A 14140-nucleotide genomic window follows, 5' to 3' on the forward strand; every position below is an offset into this window, starting at 1 on the left:
GACAGAGAAAGAGAGAGAGAGAGTGTGTGTGTGTGTGTAATAGTATAATGCTGGAAAGTGCTAACAAAACCAATCTGGGCATCAATACTAACCAATCAAGTACTAAAGATTCAAAAGATGAAGTTTTGAGAAAACGACGTGAGCAATTGGCAGCATGGAGGGCGAAAAAGCAACAAGATACTAAACAGGTATCAAAAGCTCCGCTTCATGATTCCCCCGAGGCTAATGACCCATTAGATGCAGAGAAGAAGCAAAGACAACAAAGACTTGAACAATGGAAAAAGTCACGTTCTCAAAAGGATGGCAGTTCCACACCACAAATTAATACAGGAAGTACCAAGATTAAGATCTTGAAGAAACCATCAACAGCACATCACAAACCACAATCTCGGCTCAAAAGAAGGATTGATGAATTCGACAACGATGCTGAGGAGAATCAACAAAAGAAGTTGAAATTTGTGACACCAAAATCTACTTTTGGTATCGTAAATAATCCCAGCAACGTACGACAACTGGAAGTTGAAGAAGAAGATGAATTAGATGCTTTCATGAAATTGATTGATACAAACGATAATCAAGTTGAGGTTAATGGAGCTGTACCAGAAGAATTCACCAACTCAACAGACGACGAAAGTATTGAGGAGGAGGATACAGATTTACAGAGTTTGATAGACTTAAAGTTGGCCAAGCTTAATAACACCACCAAGGAGTTGAAAGATATTGACCATTCACAAATATCTTATTTATCGTTCAAAAAGGACTTTTACAAAGTACCCTTTGAATTACTGTCAATGTCTGAGGATGAAATTAGCTTGTTGCGAATGGATCTTGATGATATTCGAGTCAAGGGGAACAATGTTACACCACCATTTACTAAATGGTCCCAATTGTTATTACCGGAGAACATTATATCCGTAGTCAATGACAAGCTTCGATTTGACAAGCCCTCGCCCATACAAGCGCAAGCTATTCCAGTCATCTTATCAGGAAGAGATTTTATTGGAGTTGCCAAGACTGGATCGGGCAAAACACTATCGTATGTCATACCAATGATGCGACACATTCAAGAGCAAGCACCACTGGCTAGTGGAGATGGTCCTGTTGCTGTGATACTCAGTCCTACCAGAGAATTGGCGCTACAAATTGAGCAAGAGGTTTTAAAGTTCGCCAAGGCACTTGACAAACGAGTGACGTGTTGCTATGGCGGATCAAAGATCGAAAACCAAATCAGTGATTTGAGAAGAGGTGTTGATGTAGTTGTAGCCACACCAGGAAGAATGATTGATTTATTAGCTGCTAATGGGGGTAGGGTCACCACCATGAGACGTACAACCTTTGTTGTGTTGGACGAAGCTGATCGAATGTTTGATTTGGGGTTTGAGCCTCAAATGAAGAAGATTCTTTCACAAGTGCGACCGGATAGACAAACTATATTATTTTCTGCAACTTTTCCCAGGAAATTGGAGATTTTAGCCAGGCAAATCTTATCCGATCCAGTGGAGGTCATTGTCGGTGGTGTTGGTGTAGTTGCCAAAGAAATCAAACAAAACATTGTGCTTTTAGATCTGTCAGGTGATAAATATTTTGAGGAAAGACTCAAGATGCTTCGTGAACACGTGGAAAAGCACATTAGTGCAAACCAGGCTAGTAAAATACTAGTATTTGTCGAGAAACAAGCTGACGCAGACAAATTAGTTCTCAATTTGATTAGCAATGGTTTACCTTGTGTGGCTATCCACGCAGGTAAAGAACAAATTGATCGAAAGTACGCCATTAAGGAGTTTTCAGCTGCTGATAGCGGTGTTAATATTTTAATTGCAACATCTATTGCCGCTCGAGGGCTTGATGTGAAGAATTTGGGGTTAGTGGTAAATTTTGATCCTCCTAATCATCTTGAAGATTACGTTCATCGAGTAGGCCGTACAGGAAGAGCTGGTGCCAGTGGAGTTGCTATAACGTTTGTCTCGCGGAACCAAGAGAGGGAAATCAATGTTTTGGTGAAGGCGTTGAGGTTGAGTTCTAATGAAGTTATTCCTGAGTTGCAAACAATTGCTGATTCATTTAACCAAAAAGTCAGGTCCGGAGGTGCTAAACTAGGGTTTGGGTTTGGTGGGAAAGGATTGGATAATCTTCAAGAAGTTCGGGATAACAAACTACGGATGGAGAAACAAATGTATGGTGAGGAAGCAGAAGACAAGGAAAAGCAGAAGGAGAATGGTTTATCGACAACTAAAACCAAAGAAGGTTCACCAGAATCTACCATGACCCTCCCTTCATTTGATATTGTTGAAGGTAATTCACCTGAAACTGCTGGACCTGACAAGTGTAAATTTTTTTGTCGAATTACAATCAATGACTTGCCACAAAAGGTTAGATGGGATGTCGTTCAACGAGAGCAACTATCCAAGGTTATCGAGGGTAGCAGAACATCAATTACCACAAGGGGCAAATTTTATCCACCAACGCATAAGTTCGATGCGGATAAGGATACCGAACCAAAACTTTATCTTTTGGTTGAAGGATTGACTAGGAAATCAATTGAGGATGCAGTATCACTCATCAAAGAGAGAATGTTGAAGAGTATTGAGTCTATGGCTGCTGATGATCGTGGTGCTGCGTCTGGCAGGTACACTGTATAGAACGACTGTGTAGTGGAGAATGCACGCTGAAGTATGGTTGCAAAATAATCGACTCTATTGGGGGGTTTTTAGTGGATTATCGCTGTTTTTCTGTATGGAAAAGCGGCGATGAAAATAAATCCGCACAGAATTTTAGATTTAGTGTTTTGAGCTTTTAGTGCCGAGGAAAAGGTAGCATATTTCCGTTTGTTTGACTATGCAACTGACCTCATGGTGTTGACTACTGCTCAGTGTAGCTATCGAAGTTACATGAAGGGGACCGATATGGTCAGTGGTATATACATCAAAGCTATAGCTGGTTTTATTGAGTAGAAGATCAAGTATCAAAGTCACATGACAACGATGAGACAGTACTACATTCTCTATTCATTCAGTATGGTTTTCCTCTCTTGTAATTCTTGAATTCAGGTTATTGAACATAGACGTCTCTCCGAACAAGGCCATTGATAACTTCTCTTGCTGGCTAAGTATATCTCCGCTCGAGTAAAGTGTTGTAATCAAATTTCAAAACCCCACATTATTTTGCTTTCTTTTTTGCATACTCGGTTAAATTGAAACCAGTGCGAATATAAATTCCATCATTGTATAAAAGGGAGCTAAAAAGTATTTTATTATTGACAAAGAGAAACTATACAAAAGCAACAATATCTTACTACCGCCTGCCAATATGCCATTTGATCCAAAGTCCTACGAGAATTACGAGTTCTTTACTGTTACCACTCTTAGTAAAGGTGTTGCACATGTTCAATACACCAACCCAAAGACTCTTAACGCCTACACTAATCAAAACTGGAAAGATTATGGTGAAATCTTGACTAGATTGGACAAGGAAGATGACATTCTTGTAATTGTCATTTCATCTGGTGTTCCCAAATCATTTTCATCAGGATTGAATATGAAGACCGCCATGGAAATGAGCAAAAATACACCAAAAGATGATAAGGAAAGATACAACTTGTATCATGACTACATTAAAGATTTCCAAGATGCTTGTACTGTTCCAGCACGTATTAACAAGCCAACTATTGGTATTTTGAACGGTATTAATTACGGATTAGCTCTTGATCTTGCCAGTGCTTACAGTATCAGAATTGGAGTTGAAGGTGCTCGTTTCTCTATCGCTGAAGTCAATATTGGAATTTCTGCTGATATGGGATCGTTGCAAAGAATGCCAAGAATCACCAACAATGCTTCAAAACTTATGCAACACGGTTTACTTGGAGACGTTTTTGATTTGAAAGAGGCTGTTGAGATTGGGTACCTTAGTACTACCGTTAAATCGGTTGAAGAAGGTATCAAATTAGCTGGTGAATGGGGACACAAGATGACGCAATTCCAAAGATGGGCCATCACTGGTACTAAGAAGCATATTCAAGATATTTTGAATGGAACCACTCATGAACAAGGATTGACTGATATTCGTGAACACAATGCTGAGAATTTCACCCGTGGTACAAAGTTATAGATATGTAGCTTTTTGAATAGATTGGCTTTGTTTACTTTAGGCTCTGGTTTTCGTATACACTTTGTTGTTGTAACTCACTATGGATGTTATGATTAATTGGTAGCGTCTGGTAATTTCTCTTTCTTTTTGCAATCCCGAAGAACCAACGAAAAATTGTTTGGAAAATTTTCAAAGTTCAAAGCAGGACAAAGTCATATACATACTGACGACTAAATGGCACACGTGTTGAGATATGGGTCAAGGCAAAGGGAGTTTTTGCATAAGATTTCTCGTAACTACTCATCATGTGCCATAAGTGTCAGCGATACGGTTACTCGTATTCGAGATACCCTGGACTCCCATTCATCAACCACAAAAACCATAGATAAGAATATACATACAAGAGTACCGTCCAAAAGTTTAACAGAGTCGTATGAACTTAGCTCAGTATTCGCATCCAATGTACAACAGACGAGAGAATTACAAATCAAGAACGAGTTGATCCATTTGATTGAACGAAAAAGTTTTGACAAATTGGTTAGCTTGTTGGAAACTTGGTCCCTTCATGACCTAGATGGCATGGTTAAAACATTGGATAGGGATTCAATCACCCGGTATTTGAGATTGATAATCAAAGAGAATAGGAAACGGCATGTAAACAAGTTTAACCTTTCGCCAATTCAAAAATCGAGTAAAATACAGAGTATGATACAAAAGCTGACACATACGAGTGATTTCCATGTTGGAGACAAGTTAACAGAACAGATAAGAAATGTTTATCGAAATTTGATATACAATAATCGAAATGAACATTTTTACAACAAGGAAAAGTGTCAGAATATATACAGTGGAGACAATCTAACTGGATACAAGTTGACTCCAAACGATTATGAAAATTTGATGCAACTTGAGTTGGGAAACTATAAACTTGATTTGGCATCGAGATGGTTTTACCTTTTTCGTAAAGAATATGGTGATCAATGGAAGCTAATGATGACGCCAAAGTTATGGACATTGGCATTCAAAATTGATGGCATGGGAGATAATAGATACTGGACAATCAAGGGAACTGACTTGTCCAGTTTTTACAAAAACCCACTTCGATCAAAGTTCAAGCCAGGGATGAATATGAATTTGATGGATGTACAGTACGACCTTCAAGAACTTGATTTGGGGTTTCATTCAGCTGTCATTCAGTCGCTTGCTCACGCCGGCCGTATAAATGATGTGAAATCCTATGTACTGAGGATTTGGGGCGTTGATGAGAATGGCAAGTTGATGCCATCGTTCACAAGTATTAGCCGGGAGAGCCACTTGTACCCAACTATAGATCTCATAACTGCAATATTTGTGTCTTTGGCATACAATGGTGAGTTTTATTCTGGAATAAAGTATATCAATGCATTTCAGATTGCCTATGGTGATATAGATGCTACAAATGGTAACAACAAAGTGTTTTGGGAACAAGTATTCAAATGGGCCAACATTTCCACCATGCTTGAGGAATCCCAAGCGTTAAAGTATTTCTTGACAAAGAGCAATTACTCAAGGGGGAACAATGTCGATCTAAAAGATGCGCAGAATGATGCCAGCTTCGATTATGAAGGATATTTGCAATTCATTAAAAGCTTAAAATCTGAAAGGGTGCAAACATTTGATCAGTTGTGGAGGATTGTTCAAAATGAAGAACAATTGCCATTTTCCAATATCATTTACAAGACGTATTTGGATGTATTGAAGGAACAATCGGTTGAGCAAAAGTTGTTTGATTACTTGTCAAGTCTTTTAAAAGAGTACAAGAGACACTACATTGGACCCAATTCATTTACGAGCCGTTCCGGATTGGGCTTTTACCCAACCAACGGGAAAAGCAAATCAATAAGAGTATTATATAAAGAAGCTTTGAAAGCGCTAGTCGAGATAAAGGGAACCACGACGTACTTGGCCCAGATCAACCCATTGATTGAAAAATGGAGTCTTGATGAGTCAATGAAGAAGGAATTAAAAACTTGGGCTGAGTCAAAGATGCCAATTTATAGAAAGGATTTGGAAGCTAAACGTGAAGAGTTTATGAATAACTTGACTCAAGATGATGAGTCCTTGTTGGAACTTATGTAATGGCATGAGGATAGAGTATAACGATTGAAATGAAAGAAGATTTATAGCTTTATGTGCTTGATTTTATGTAGAATGAAAGCTCCAGCATATTTCTCAAATAATAAAAGGGCGTGTAACTTCGCGAAAAAAAGAAAAAAGCTCCACGTAACTGGAATTGAAATTGAAAAAAAAAAAAATGAGTGTTCCAACTTCAGCAGTGTAACAACAACAACTACCAAATAGATCCCACCAATAAGATACAATGGCCGCCGAGGGTGTTGAAAAACTCACAGAAATTCCAGTTGAATTCTTCAAAGATGGATCAGCATTCATTAAGAAATGTCAAAAACCAGACCAAAAGGAATATTTTAAGATTATTAGAGCTGTTGGTATTGGTTTCGTCATGATGGGTGTTGTTGGATACGCTGTGAAATTGGTTCATATTCCAATCAGATACTTAATTGTATAGAGATGAGGAGGGTTAGAAAGAGTTATGAATTAGTGGTGATTTGACTTAGTGTTGATTAGAAAGAGGAATTAAGTTCATCAGTGATGGATTAAACGGAGATCGAAGCTCAGTGATTGGGAAGGGGAAGAGAGCCTTGGATTTTTGTATAAAAGCTTTGAATGTATTGTTCAATTTTGAAATGAGAATGGGGAGTGCAGTTTCAGGTGTCTAAGTTCTCTGAGTGTGTGAGTTTTGGAATTTTGTTGAACGCCGAAACAATTGTAGAATCGATTCAACCAAGAATGTACAAAACCTTTGGTAACTTTCGCTCATAATATAGTAACTTGTTCCTTGTTAAGTGCATTATATACGATGTACTTTATTGACTTCTTTGAACATTTATTTATCTTGTTGTCGCAACATACTTTTCTCGACACAATCTCATCTCTAATTATGGAAAAAAAAATTGAATTTGCAGAAGTTAATTTCACACCCAAAACCACCACTCTCAACATAGGTTAACTCATTTCCAAAATGTCTCAAGCTTCCAACTTTGTTAAAAAGTTAGCCTCCAATGACAAACCAACAAGAGATGCCGCACTTGAATCTCTCAAGAAATTTCTTATTTCTAAATCGTCCAAAACATTTTCAATATCACTACTCGATGCAGAAAAATTATGGAAAGGGTTATACTATTCAATGTGGTTTTGCGATCGGCCAAAAGCTCAAGAACGTTTAGCGGAAAACTTGGGAAAATTGTATCTGGAAAACATCAACTCAAATGAAGTTTTTCTTCGATTTGTTGAAGCATTCAATTTGATCATGATTAAAGAATGGAGTAGTATTGATCAATGGAGAATAGATAAATATTACTTGTTGATTAGACGAGTGTTGAGACATAACTTTAAGTATTTGAAACTGCATCAATGGGATGAAACTTTGGTTAACGACTGGGTTGATGTTATGCGTCGAACGATTTTGAGTGGAGATGCCAAAGCACCTGTCGCTTTACCATATCATTTGTGCGATATCTACTTGGATGAGCTTCAGTTGATTTTGTTTGAAGAATTGGAAGAAGAAGAGTTGGATAAGGAGGATCCAGGGTATTTGCAAAAATATGAAAATTTGATGAGACAAAAGATTGAGATTGCTGATGGTGTACCGGTATTGAAGCTAATAGGTCCATTCCAAATCTTGAATAAGGAGGCGAAATTGAAACCATTGAGGGAGAAGTGTAAAGAGGACATTTTGGATGATGAAAGATTGGTTGATTGGGCGGTTATTGAAGATAAAAGTGATTCAGACCTGGATGAAGAGGACGATGGGGTTGCGGAGAAAGATGATGATGATGAAGAGGAAGAGGAATGGAAAGGTTTTTAGAGAGTGTATTAATGTGCATAGTGATATGATGGCTACATTGTAAATTGAGCGTTTGATCTCCGCGCATTGAAAAATTATCTTCACCTTTTACGAAACAACCTTATGTCGAAACAAGATAACAAGGAGTTGAACCCTTATATACCAAAATATATCATCTCCAAACCATGGTATAATGAAAAGGAAGCTGCTTCCACTGATCCATCCGAAGGTCAAACGGACTACCTTTCCCATCAAAGAAAGACATCGGAAATTGTTGATCATAGCTTGCCACAAGTTGGCCAAGGGATCAATGATGAAAGGCAAAACGGTGTACGAAATGCATCAAATGATGAGAATTATGATACCAAAAGAGATCGATGGTTTGGTTACTCGACTGAAGAATGGCTAGCTAAAGTAAAGAATTGGAATGAGAAGAACGACGTTAAAGTCATCAATGCTCGACACAAAATAGATGATGATAATGATGACTCCGATGACACTGATTATGAGTTGGAGCTAAATGAATTAGGACTAGATAAGAAAGATGTCATGCAAAATATCAAAGAAGATCCCATGGAAAAGATGTTGCGTGATCGTCAAGATGTTCCAGCATACATCCACAACATCACTTCAAGATTGGATGCCAAGATACGAATTGAGTATGATCCTAAATCGCGACTTGCTAAAGACCCAACAAAAGGGATCTTGAATGATAAGAATCAGTTTGTCAAGAAATTGGAAGGTGATGCTAAGGATTTGAAAACATTGCAAGCTTTTGCTTGGGATTTGAACAAAAAAAATGAACAACAGAGGTTAATGAGCCAAGTTGAAGGGGCTGGTGCTGGTGCTGGTGCCATTGATGAGACGGGTGCTAATGTGAATGTGACTGATGTGAATGATAGTCTTGAAGCCAATCCAACGTTGATGCTAATGAGGGAAAGGGAACAGAAGGAAGCGGCAAAACAAAAGTCGATTGCTAAACAAAGAAAACTTTTTGAGATGTATGGAGGTGGCGACGAAGAAACAAGCATAAAAAGTCGAAACTCATCAGATGGGAAGTGAATGGCAATTGTTCTTATGGTATTATCCACTTTTGCCAAGACTTTAATCGAATATGTCTGTTACCCTCAAGTACTTCCAATATGGAAATTTCTTTAGCTGCTTCCAATACTAATTCAACATACTTTCCATCATGTGTGAGAACTTTGAGCCTATTAAACTCAACCAAAGCTTTCACAGCGAGTTTGCCATCAGATTTGTCGAACAATGACCGAAGGTAAGTATCCTTGCAAAGATTTTCCGTGGAGAAGTAATATTGCAATTGTTTTTTAATCTTTGCCTTGAGGGTATCCCTTTTGTTTTCTTGTGATATTGGCGTTACCAATTGGGGCAGCAGATGTTGAAGAAGTGGCAAATGCAGATACATTGGCATACCATAAACCACCATGGGCTGTTGTGGCGAAAGTATTCCTCCTGGGGATTGGGGGAACATTGATGAATTCGACGATGGTATGAGAATAGGAGAAGGTAGTGATGTCGACTCAACCAGTGATTGATCTTCTGCTGAATGAGTGAAGACCCCTAAATCTGGCCTAAAGTTGTACAATGATGTTGTGGCTGTAGCTGCTGTTGTCCATATATTTGATTGTGACTTGACAAGTGATTGGCTATCGTCATCTGGAATTTTGTATTTGAACATCCCATTACCACCTTTTATGTCTCTTGTTCTAGGAAGTGATGGTTTTTTGATTCTAACCGTTTTGCCAACTTCAATGAAATGGTTCAGTTTATTTGTTATTCTTGCAGCCACTTTTGGTTGTGGTGATTCTAGGGACAACGCATCATTTGATGGTAGAGTCGCAAGAGATTGCGTTGTTTCGATAGCTGATTGCAATTGCAAAAGAGGAATGACCAACGTACCGACTTCTGTGTCTTTCTGGCATCTTGATATTTCGGCTGCCACTTTTTTAGTCTCTTGTTTCGGTACCAATGTATTCAAATCCCAGGCATTTGTAGGAGGAGGAGGAGCAGGAGTCAACCGTCTTATGTTTGCCATCTGATAATGAAATATAGTGTTTCTTTTGTACTTGTTAGCAGGAGTTTTGAATATATATGGGTATGCAGTTGTTACAACTAAAGCACTGAGAAATGCTGCTACAAAATAAATAAAAAAACTAGTTGGTTGTAAAAATTACAAAACTAATCTTCATCTTGAGCATTGGAGAAGTGATAGTATTACACTAGTTTTCTGTTCTGTTGGTCGTTGTTATATATTCAGTGATACCATGGATGTGGAACTAAGAAGGTAGAAGTTTGACAACAATGTTTGAGGATGTGAGTTGTGGAGTTAATGGAGATCTTCAAAATGAGGGTTTGACAGTCTAGGTTTGAAAGAGAAATAGTCTTCATGGCAATTGTCAAAACTGTTTTCGTTCACGAGACTGGTGTGTCAATGGTTTGAGATGCTTAATCGTGGAGTTCTACATGGTTTAAATTGGTTAGTGAAGGCTTAGACTTGGCACGTTGCACAAAAGTAGTGAGTGGGTGCCAATAAATAAGTGTCTTGTGAGCGAAAATTGTTTCAATAGAGAAGGAGGAAAAGGGAAAAATTGTGGATGCTTAGATTTGCCAAAGTTAATCCAAGGCGAAAATTCATACACTAAACTGTAAAGTCAGATGAATCAGGCTTGGTTCAAAGCTTCCACCACAGGTTTTGGCTTCAAATGGTGCAAAGAGGGAAAGAAATGGTTATAGGTTTTTGAGAAAAAGTGAACTAAAGAAAAAGAGGCCCACATGGGCCCCCAAATAATTACACAAAGCAAAAACAAGAAAAAACATCAAAAAGAATATCAAATATGTAACGTTGATAATAAATTGATTTCAGTCACACGATCATAGACACTTTGAAAACAATCATTTTGCTGAAAAAGGCAGTATCTTTCAATTACATGATGTAAGGTTGGTCGATTTTTGTCATGGAGAACTATAGCTAGTGACTCTTTTGAAGTGTGGTGTCAATGAAATTGAGACATATGAAGAAAATATTTTGGTAAATTATGAAAGAACTCCTTAATGCAAGATATTGAAGCACACACATACGCACATTGCATGGAGACTTTTTCACAGGAACTTCTCTAAGCTAAAATTAAGAGCTGATAGGCAAACATAAACCGTCGAAGATATGAACACGAGGCGACATGTGGTGTCAGTACTAATGCTCACGTGTGCTTAGGGGCGTGTGTGTCTATTGTATTCCCCACTTATATGCAGTCTAAAGTACACAAACGCAAGGTATTACAAAACGAAAACATTAATTTCAACCCTCGTGGGACCTTTAACAAAAATACGAAATGCATTTGTTATATCTGACCAAGGTGATATATATATACAAGAGAAAGTAATTCTACTTTGTATTTCTAGATTTACAATCTATGTAATCTGCAAATACAAAACTAACCCCATTTACCATAAACTATACACACATACCTCACTATTTAATTACACACTAGTCTAACTCCTACTTTGTGACTCGATAATACGATTTTGCAACTATACATCACCTTTAAATGTCTTTCCCGTCCCCACCAGTGTTAAAAACTACCATCATTCAGTTGAACAAAGAGCTAGATTCTGATGGTAATAATAACAACTATGAAATATTGACAAACAACTACAATAATAATCCCCTGGACAAGAGTCCGATTGGCAATAGTGATGATTCGATGCCAACATCACCAAATTTGGAGGCATTAGGTCCTAGCAAGAAAAAGAGAAGAAGATCAACAGCAAATATTGACGAGGAAGAGCTAGCTAAAAGGAAGCATGAAACCAAACAATTACATTCAATCATCGAGAAGAGAAGAAGAATCAAGATAAATCGTGAGTTTGAAGCTTTGAAATACTTAATACCAGCTTGCAGGAATTGCAATACTACCCCACCTGATCAAGAGTCAAGCTCATCCACAAAGAAGTCTTCAAATGTGGGAGGTGGTAGTAATGGCAACAAGATTGATGGAATGTACAAGTTGACTATATTGAAAAGTTCAGTTGAATACATTTTGTACTTGCATCACATCATTCAAAAACAGCAGGAGCTTATCAAGAATGATTCAAGTATAAATTTAACCGCGGCAAAGGAATTTAACATCGACTTTGCTAGAATACCACTTGATGTTAACCAATATAGAAATATCGATGTCAATTTCAACTTTAAAACTTTATTGAAAGAAGTGCAAAGTGTTGAAGGGCAGATACAGCGTCGATCCAATGAACCTAAAATGAACAGACCCAGCTGGACTCCGAATCACAACAAAATATTAGAGGAAGAGGAAGAGGAATCACATGAGTTGGGTCATAGTGGTGATGGGGATGGTGATGACAACGACAACGACAACGACAACGTAATCAGCAGCAGTCGTTCCTCAAGTGTTGCGCCATCGCTTCCTTCAATACCTTCTCAAACATCTATATCTGCCACCCATAAACCGCTGCTTCCAACACCTGATTTCACCCCAGATATGGCACCAATATTCACTATGCTCAACAAGTATTCTGATCACAATACCGAAAGACGGAACAGAAAAGCATCATATCCAATCTCACCTCAAACTTTCGCCATACGATCAGCCAATCCTTCTCCGTTCACCAATCCATTGAAATCGACTTTATCAACGACAACGTCACCAAGTATGCGCAACTATGTCAATAAAAACAACTCTAATATTAATTGCACCAATAATAATACGTTTACTTTACCAGATCCTGCTATAACGCCATCGAATTCAACGCCCAGAGATCGAGTGAATGAGGAATCTTCAACTGAAACGTCAAGGAATCGAAACACTCCATCCACAGAAGTTCAAGACGAGGTAATGGAAGATGGAGAAGAGGAACAACTCAATGATAGATATGCTTCGAAGACGTTATTGTCTTTAAGAAAGTCGAGTATTGGAAATTTATTAAATTAGGGTTTGGAAGAGTGTATTTACTTCGTTTTTGTATTTAATCTGTTTAGTGGTGTATCAATAGTGTTTGATTACCAGTACTAGCTTTTCGATAACCACTCTATAATTCTTTATATCAAATTATTATCCGACAAGTATTCTACATACTCATCCATTTTGCTTGGCCACGCTGCCATTTCGTCATAATTTGAAAGCTTATATGGATCTGGGATTATCACTTCCAAAAAGAATAAATAAAACATTGACCATGTATCGAATGTAATGACGGGTCTTGGGTTGCTATTGGATAAAAAATCATACCAATTTTGAGCTCGTTCGTCTATTTTCGCTTTGTCGTCTTCGTTACTATCCGAATTATTTCTGGCAAAATGTACTGAGGTGATCAAGGGTAGCAATAGTTTCCAATACGAAATTGTTAAATCTATATCCAACACTTTTTGATTTTCCGACTCCTTCAAAAACCCAAATGTGAAATCATACAATTGTTTAAAATCAATAACTTCATTGGTTTCCAAGTCCGAGTAGGAGCCTTTATCATGTAACACGTTTTCGTGGAAATGGTTTAAAAACTCGGCCATTGCTTTGACATCATGAACCTCGTAATGTTGCCAAATAGTCAAAAACTTGTCTTTTTTAAATACACCAACCAGCGGTGACTTTAGTAGAAATGCTAAAGTTAGAGATTTCGGATCATCGGGGTCTATACCTAAATCCTCAAGGTATTTTAAAGTACCATCAATATCTATCACTTCCGGATTGTTGGCATCTTTATATTGATCAAATATTGCAATCAAATGCTTGGCAAAGGAAAAGGGGGAAGAAGACTTACCGTTTGATTTGGAGTTAGGACTGGATTTGGATGCATGTTTGGTAAAATAGGCATCAACAGCTTGTTCTAAGTTGTACTTGCTTGCATCCAAGTACCTCCCTGCGGTCGTGGTTGATGTACCTGTCAATTCACAAAATTGATTTTTCAACGCCGATTTGTTAACCTGTTGGAGTTAGTACGGAACCAGATGTAGGTGATGTGGTAGGGTCAAAGCACTATTTTAACATACCATGGCTATGGATGTGCTAACTCCAACTTGAAATGTCCTTTCTGTCTGAAGAGTGAAATTTTGACGTTTTTTGTCAGAGATCGCGTGAAGTGATGTATTTTGAGGAAACTCAAGAGAAACAAACAATCTAT

General features: G+C 37.9%; 9 protein-coding genes across 9 annotated transcripts; 7 read left to right on the forward strand and 2 right to left on the reverse strand. All coding sequences in view use genetic code 12, as the record gives it.

Moving 5' to 3' along the window:
* Positions 1–47: 47 nt before the first annotated feature.
* Positions 48–2639, forward strand: PRP5 (DEAD-box RNA helicase; the record flags this gene model as incomplete). The annotated part of the gene is made up of 1 exon (XM_036808770.1): positions 48–2639. The coding sequence occupies one exon, from the start codon at positions 48–50 to the stop codon at positions 2637–2639; it is 2592 nt and encodes an 863-aa protein (XP_036665473.1).
* A 667-nt stretch (positions 2640–3306) lies between these two features.
* CPAR2_808510 (uncharacterized protein) lies at positions 3307–4104 on the forward strand (the record flags this gene model as incomplete). Its single annotated transcript, XM_036808771.1, has 1 exon — positions 3307–4104. One exon carries the CDS (start codon positions 3307–3309, stop codon positions 4102–4104), a length of 798 nt encoding a protein of 265 aa, XP_036665474.1.
* Positions 4105–4317: 213 nt separating this feature from the next.
* CPAR2_808520 (uncharacterized protein) lies at positions 4318–6201 on the forward strand (the record flags this gene model as incomplete). Its single annotated transcript, XM_036808772.1, has 1 exon — positions 4318–6201. One exon carries the CDS (start codon positions 4318–4320, stop codon positions 6199–6201), a length of 1884 nt encoding a protein of 627 aa, XP_036665475.1.
* Positions 6202–6442: 241 nt separating this feature from the next.
* On the forward strand, positions 6443–6649 carry CPAR2_808530 (translocon subunit; the record flags this gene model as incomplete). The annotated part of the gene is made up of 1 exon (XM_036808773.1): positions 6443–6649. The coding sequence occupies one exon, from the start codon at positions 6443–6445 to the stop codon at positions 6647–6649; it is 207 nt and encodes a 68-aa protein (XP_036665476.1).
* A 513-nt stretch (positions 6650–7162) lies between these two features.
* On the forward strand, positions 7163–8008 carry CPAR2_808540 (uncharacterized protein; the record flags this gene model as incomplete). Its single annotated transcript, XM_036808774.1, has 1 exon — positions 7163–8008. The coding sequence occupies one exon, from the start codon at positions 7163–7165 to the stop codon at positions 8006–8008; it is 846 nt and encodes a 281-aa protein (XP_036665477.1).
* A 102-nt stretch (positions 8009–8110) lies between these two features.
* Positions 8111–9049, forward strand: SLU7 (mRNA splicing protein; the record flags this gene model as incomplete). Its single annotated transcript, XM_036808775.1, has 1 exon — positions 8111–9049. The coding sequence occupies one exon, from the start codon at positions 8111–8113 to the stop codon at positions 9047–9049; it is 939 nt and encodes a 312-aa protein (XP_036665478.1).
* A 13-nt stretch (positions 9050–9062) lies between these two features.
* On the reverse strand, positions 9063–10043 carry SLF1 (Slf1p; the record flags this gene model as incomplete). The annotated part of the gene is made up of 1 exon (XM_036808776.1): positions 9063–10043. The coding sequence occupies one exon, from the start codon at positions 10041–10043 to the stop codon at positions 9063–9065; it is 981 nt and encodes a 326-aa protein (XP_036665479.1).
* Positions 10044–11553: 1510 nt separating this feature from the next.
* TRY6 (Try6p) lies at positions 11554–12954 on the forward strand (the record flags this gene model as incomplete). Its single annotated transcript, XM_036808777.1, has 1 exon — positions 11554–12954. One exon carries the CDS (start codon positions 11554–11556, stop codon positions 12952–12954), a length of 1401 nt encoding a protein of 466 aa, XP_036665480.1.
* Positions 12955–13061: 107 nt separating this feature from the next.
* Positions 13062–14012, reverse strand: CPAR2_808580 (NEDD8 ligase; the record flags this gene model as incomplete). Its single annotated transcript, XM_036808778.1, has 2 exons — positions 13062–13943; positions 14010–14012. 2 exons carry the CDS (start codon positions 14010–14012, stop codon positions 13062–13064), a joined length of 885 nt encoding a protein of 294 aa, XP_036665481.1.
* Between the last annotated feature and the right edge of the window lie 128 nt (positions 14013–14140).

The sequence above is a fragment of the Candida parapsilosis genome, contig 005807 (assembly GCF_000182765.1).
Source record: "Candida parapsilosis strain CDC317 annotated contig 005807".
In the NCBI taxonomy this organism is placed as follows: domain Eukaryota; kingdom Fungi; phylum Ascomycota; class Pichiomycetes; order Serinales; family Debaryomycetaceae; genus Lodderomyces; species Lodderomyces parapsilosis.